The sequence below is a fragment of the Denticeps clupeoides genome, chromosome 17, assembly GCF_900700375.1.
Source record: "Denticeps clupeoides chromosome 17, fDenClu1.1, whole genome shotgun sequence".
Classification (NCBI taxonomy): Eukaryota; Metazoa; Chordata; class Actinopteri; order Clupeiformes; family Denticipitidae; genus Denticeps; species Denticeps clupeoides.
This window is the reverse complement of record NC_041723.1, coordinates 17,769,883-17,775,882: the sequence shown is the minus strand read 5'-3', so window position 1 is coordinate 17,775,882 and position 6,000 is coordinate 17,769,883. Positions and strand designations below refer to the sequence as shown.

General features: G+C 40.7%; 1 protein-coding gene across 2 annotated transcripts in view; it reads right to left on the bottom strand.

The window, feature by feature from the left end:
* Positions 1–1,809: 1,809 nt before the first annotated feature.
* cspg4 (chondroitin sulfate proteoglycan 4) overlaps positions 1,810–6,000 on the bottom strand; it is a 39,934-nt gene continuing 35,743 nt past the window's right edge. For both annotated transcript variants that reach the window (XM_028959396.1, XM_028959397.1), the window contains 2 exons: positions 5,463–5,646; positions 1,810–5,110 (listed from right to left, as the gene is read on the bottom strand). In XM_028959396.1, coding sequence (XP_028815229.1) covers positions 3,381–5,110; positions 5,463–5,646 — 1,914 coding nt within the window. In that variant the 3' untranslated portion in view covers positions 1,810–3,380. The remainder of the gene's footprint in view (positions 5,111–5,462; positions 5,647–6,000) is intronic.

Below are 6,000 nucleotides of genomic sequence, written 5' to 3'. Positions count from 1 at the left end.
ATACAGTCTGTGGATTGTATAAAACATAATTGTTTCTTGCTGTAATGAACTTTTTGTTCTATGGCCAGTTCCTGAAAGATTTTACGGCTTGGTTAGGAAATATGCTGATGCACTATTATTGAGAAAACAGTTAGCTCTGACATGACTGAAAACAGCTTTGAGTTAAAGAATATATGAGATAAAGAAAAATAATTCAGTCAGACGACCAAATTCACATTTTGCTTTAAAACTGATTTTAAATCACTCTTATGTGTGTGGAGTGTTCACAAATTGAATTAAAGTTCTTCATGTTTGCTATGGTATAGGATCTGTGGTTCTGTGATTAGTTTTTCCTGGCAATTTGATAACTTGATGTCACTCCCCATTATTTTTTAGTATTAAAAACAAATTCTTTCAGTTTAAATTGATTAGAGGAATTGTAATCTTTTGAACATCTTTTGAACATATAATTTTTGTGACCCAACAGTCATATGACTCAAAATACCCAGAGGTGACCCACTAATCTTGAATGGAGGTGGAGAAATCCACCAAACACACCAACGCTAAGAGATGTCTGTGTTTGCTGTGTGTTCCACTGCGCAGCTGACACAGCCAGTCCGGTGACATGCCCCGCGTCATCTCCAGCCCCCATGTCCTCGCGAACGGTTTCTATTTCTTTCCCTCTCTAGTGAAGGCACCATTGATCAGCGAGAGAACACTGAGCTACTGTTGGATGGAGTGCTCTCTCCTGACCCAGCCACATGTCCCTCTGACGTCCACTGCACCCGGGGTCTCTCCCCAACAGCTGGCTCCCAGTCTTAACAAATTCAAATGACAGCAGAGAAGACGAGCTGTAGCCGTGAAATATGTGGAGGATGTTAGATAACCAGAATTGTATTAAATGCAAGATTCTAACCTTCATATATAGAAAATGTGCTGAAGAAAGTCATTCTAAAGTATAGAATGACTTTCTTCAGCACATTTTCTATATATGAAGGTTAGAATCTTGCATTTAATACAATTCTGGTTATCTAACATCCTCGATGCCAACATCCTTCATATAGTGAAAAAACTAAACTAAAAATCATGGACACACAAGACACTTGTAAATATTTTCCATATTGTAATCTCTTACAGGGCTTCTGAACTGCAACACCAAAATGGCCTGGTCAGCAGCCATTCATAAAGTCCCTTCTTGCCATCTTGATTCTTGCATTTGATATTTGTAGGATAAAAGTCAACATTCAAATGTCAGAACTGTGCTTAGAGTATTTGGGGTAGAATCAGGAAGGTCAGGGCAAGAGAGGATCATGAATTACTATATAAATGGAAGAACCACAATGTTGTCTCAAGGCTTTATAAAGTACAAAATAATAAAGTTTTATTACACAGATCTTATTTTCACAAAATTTGTGAAATTTACAAATAATTCCTTTATTACTGTTGTTTTTTTGTTGATGATTTTGACTGCAAAATGCAGTTTATATACATTTTCTTCTTTAGTTCAGTTTAATTAGGAGATACTCTTATAAGCAAAATCATTGCCTTACATTTTATAACGACAGTGCACTGCTCTTGCTCTTTAAGATTTGATTTGTTTTGATGTTTATTTCACATCTTCATGCAAAGCATAGTGTTTTGCCACACATATCTAACAAAAAAACAGATGAAATGTGCAATAAAGGGCTTCTCTGAGGAAGGAGAGACTGCTGATGAGGGGCTTGTGAAATGCTGACCAATGACTGGATGCTGTAAAAGGCCTGATCTGTTGTGCCACCTGCTGTTGGGGGACGTGAATTGCACTGTACTCACACAAAACAAACACTGACAGCAATTTGTCATTTTAATTAATTTTGTCCATTTAAAAGCAAATATAATTCAGCAACATTTTAAATCATCCAAAAATGTCAAATTTCTAAATTATAACCATTTTATTGTCCTGTTTCAGCTGATGAGTTACAAATAACAATTGAAAAGCAATGTAAAAATTGTTGGTGATGTCAAATTGGAGACAAAACTAAAAACAATTAGAAAACAGAATAAAAAAAAACCAAGAAATGTTGCTCGTCAGGTATGATGGATATGCTTCAGTAACATTATTAGTGGGTGGAGATCTTATAATACTGTGGTTTCAGATTAAGGTAAACATAAGAGACGAAGTAACAGAGACAAAGCGACACTGCAATTTCAGAGTCCTGAAAAGCCAACACAAAAGAGCTCTGGAAATATCCTGAGTATGAGACACGCTTTAGAATATTGTTGTATGTTTGGCATAATAAATCCAAACTGGACTGTAAAAAAATAAAACTCTATACACTCTCACTGAGTGGCCCGTAGTTTTCATCCTTCATTTGCAAATCATTTGCAATTATTCACCAATCCAAAATATATTTGGCAGCATAATAATGTAATCAATTAGATGCAGACAACATCTTTTTAATTATTCATGAGACTGGAATGTGAACTAAAAGGAGGTCAATCCAGCTGAAAAAAATATTATTTTAAAACATATAAATCCAGCAGGTGTGCAAAATCCATTAAAACATATAACACAAAGAAATAAATGCACTTAAATTACTTCAAGCAAGACATTTTATAACACAGAAATGGCCTTCACACCAAAGAAAAGTTTTACAGCTTTCCAGATGTCGCTTTGTATTTTAGTTTGTGTTGTGTTTGTGCAGTTATATGGTCCATGTGCTGATGTGCTCATACTTATGTTGCTCCTTCATGAGTCCACAGGTTAACACAAAACCTTAATTCAATCAGATCTTCTCAAGAGCACCACGCACAAAAAATGAGCGTTCATATGGGTGGAGAAATGCGTACGCTGCAGATATTTCTTCAGTGCCATTTATCAGTCCAGTGAATGTAAGCCAGAAGTTAAATCATATTAATGATGCAAATTTGGAACAGCTAGATTTATAATAATACTGGCAGATTGAAAAAGCATACATAACATACTCGTACAGAAAATAAAAAATCTTATTCATACAGGGCATGATTACCTCAGCTTCTAAGTGTATTATTTTTGCATTATTATTTTTGGCTGTGTAGAACATTGTAAAAACAGCTCTTTCCAGCTTTAAACTGTACATAACTAAAATAGCATATTTGGGAACAAATCTAAATATTTCAAACACGTATTGTGTTCATGTCCAAGAGGTCCTACAATAAATTAAAAAAAAACAACTTTTTTTTTTTTTAGATTATTTTCTATCCTTGCAAACAAAGGATATCTGAGGTGCTGTAACCTGAGAATGGGCACACATGCAAATTGACTTGTTTTTAAGTACCAAAGTATGCATATTGTTCTGTTTTTTTTACACTAATATGGCAGGAGGTCTTTAGAACATCTTAAAAGGAATGATTGAATGCAGCTCTGCTCACCAGTGAGTCCGTCATACCCAGTACTGGTTCTTTTTTAGCGCTGGATTAGTGCTCCGGCACTGCTGTATTATCTCTGGATCTGTCTCTTTGGAGCCCATGTTAGACATGGCAATGTTGCTGGTGGCATCGGTTTTCCGAAAGGTCTCCTGAGAGACGTCTCCATTTTTCGGCTTTGTGGCGACGGTCTGGACGTTGTGCTTTCCCGTTTTGTTCCTGCGCACCAGGTAGTAGGCCAAGACCGCTGCCAGAATCACCAGTAGCAGGATGACCAGAATTGGAATCAGAATGGCCCATATGCTGTTTCGCCTGGACACCACCTGCCTCTCTACAGGAGGAAATTTTAGAAGAGTTGCCCCATAGACGCCAGAGGGGCTGTAAGGGGCCGTTTTGAAGGGCAAGATGCACTCTGCAGGAGGAACCCCATGGGCTTTGAGCAGAAAGCGGGCTTCATCGCGGTCCTCAGACACTCCCTGTCTTGCTGAGCTGTTTTGGATCTCCAGCACAATGTGTCCCTCTTCCAAGTCCTTCTGGGTGAAGGAATCTGCAGTCTGTCCCACATTCGTCCCCTTCGCCCACACAAACCGACCTGACTGTGGCTGCTGGATGACACTGAACATTGGGAGGTTCTTTGTTTTGTTGGCAAGTGGAGTGGAATCCAGCAGCTTCTTGTCTACAAGGACAGTGCTGCCCCTGGGCAACAAAGGATCCTTGGGCAGGTTCACCAGTGGCTTCACTGTGATGTTGAGCACAGAGGAAACGTTGGCGGCTCGACTCCGCGCTACTAATGACACGCTGTCCCGTGACGACGTGGACTTCACAAAGCGGACACTCACTCTCCCTTCATTGACCTGCTTTTGGGTGAAAGCAGAAGTAGCTTGTCTGTCCACCATCACCGAGGCATATTTTGGCTGGGTGGTGATCTTGTAGAGCACTTCCTCCTCAACGGGTCCACCAGTGCTGGCCTTGAGCATGGATCCCGTGATCAACGTCTCGTCATCTCCCTGCCGCACGTAGATCTCTTGGGGTATAGTCAGCACCAGGTTCCGGGCCAGGATGCCAATGTGGAGTGTGTACGGATCTGTCCGGTGTTTGCCATCAGAGACTGTGAACTCCATGAAGCCACCTAAGAGGCTGCCATCGCTGACAAACATCACTCGCTCAGCATCGACATCTTCCTGGGTGAACTGTTTGATGGGTTCTTTTGTGATGGCATTGATAACCCGGCCATTGCTGGGACTTTTGGTGATGGTAAAGAGCACCTCGTCGGGCGTGCTGTCCTCATCCGTTGTGTTGAGGTACTTCTTTGAAAGTGCAGCTGAGGAACCCTGAAGGACTTCCAGCAACAGCTCTGGGCTGACTAGCTCTGGAGGCCTGGAGTCACGTCGTCTGACAGTCATATGGAAGATTTCATCGAGGACCACAGTAGACTGTGATGGGGCAGACAAGTCACGACCACGAGGGTTTAGCCGGACATGGAAGGAAAAGCTGTCAGTGGAAGCCTCTGAATCGTCATGAAGGTACTCCAGCTCTTCCTTGTCCACATTTTCCTGAAGGAAATAAGGAGTATCTCGAGCAAGGTCCACGCCTCCTACAAAGAGCCTGCCGTGGGTGGGGAACTGCTTCACCTCGAACACCACATCTTGATCACTGCTCTCTGACACAGGAAGGCTGGCAAGCAGGTTAGATGCATCCAGCCTGGAACTGTCCACAACTTTCCTCTGCCCCTGTACAACATCCAGGCCTGAGGATTGTACATAAGACCAACATCAAATGTCACATGAATGTCAGATGAATGTACAGAGAATGTTTTTGCACTTACACTAGCTAACACACCCTGCATTTAGTACTAGCTAGCACTAGTTTAAATATTTTTTTAGAAATTTATCAGCAGGTTGTAAGCTAATTATGTTGGTTATTGAGCAATACATTTAGCTAATGGGGATAGCCCCATGTTAGACATAATGAACACAGCATTAATCCATACACAATGCATTATTTATATGTACCATGTACCATATATTACAGTTTACAATATTACATTTGACGAATGCATATGAACACTGGAATAGAATGTGCTATGAAACTAAGTGTACCTTTGTTTTTCCAGAGCTGGGAGAACACATTGCTATCAGTGGCGTAGTAGGATATGGTGACAGGGAGGACATGTTTGAGCTCTGGAGCTGGAGGAGATGACAGCAACAACTCTATGGAGTCACGTACCACCCAAAATGGCTGCTCTGGCATCTGGTGTTCATAGTAGATATTTCCAGACTCCAGCTAAGCAAGAGAGGAAAGATATTGATGTTCAACATGGATAACATCAGTAGTTGTGGTAACATCATGGTGTCATGTTTAAGCCAGAGCAGAACTTTCAACTGCTCATCTGACGTGCAATCACATGACACATTGGTACAAGTAAAAGTTACAGATTTAATTTGCATTTTTGACACAACATCAGTATATGTTGGACCTCACAAATGTCACTCTGCACTCTGAGATCATTTCCTGAGCTGAACTTATGAACAGATCACTCAGCTTCCTAACCAGGCATCCACAGTCACTTGATATAGAAAGAGTATTAATCCAATCATTTTCTACACTGGAGGATTAACAGATCAAATTCACAATAAC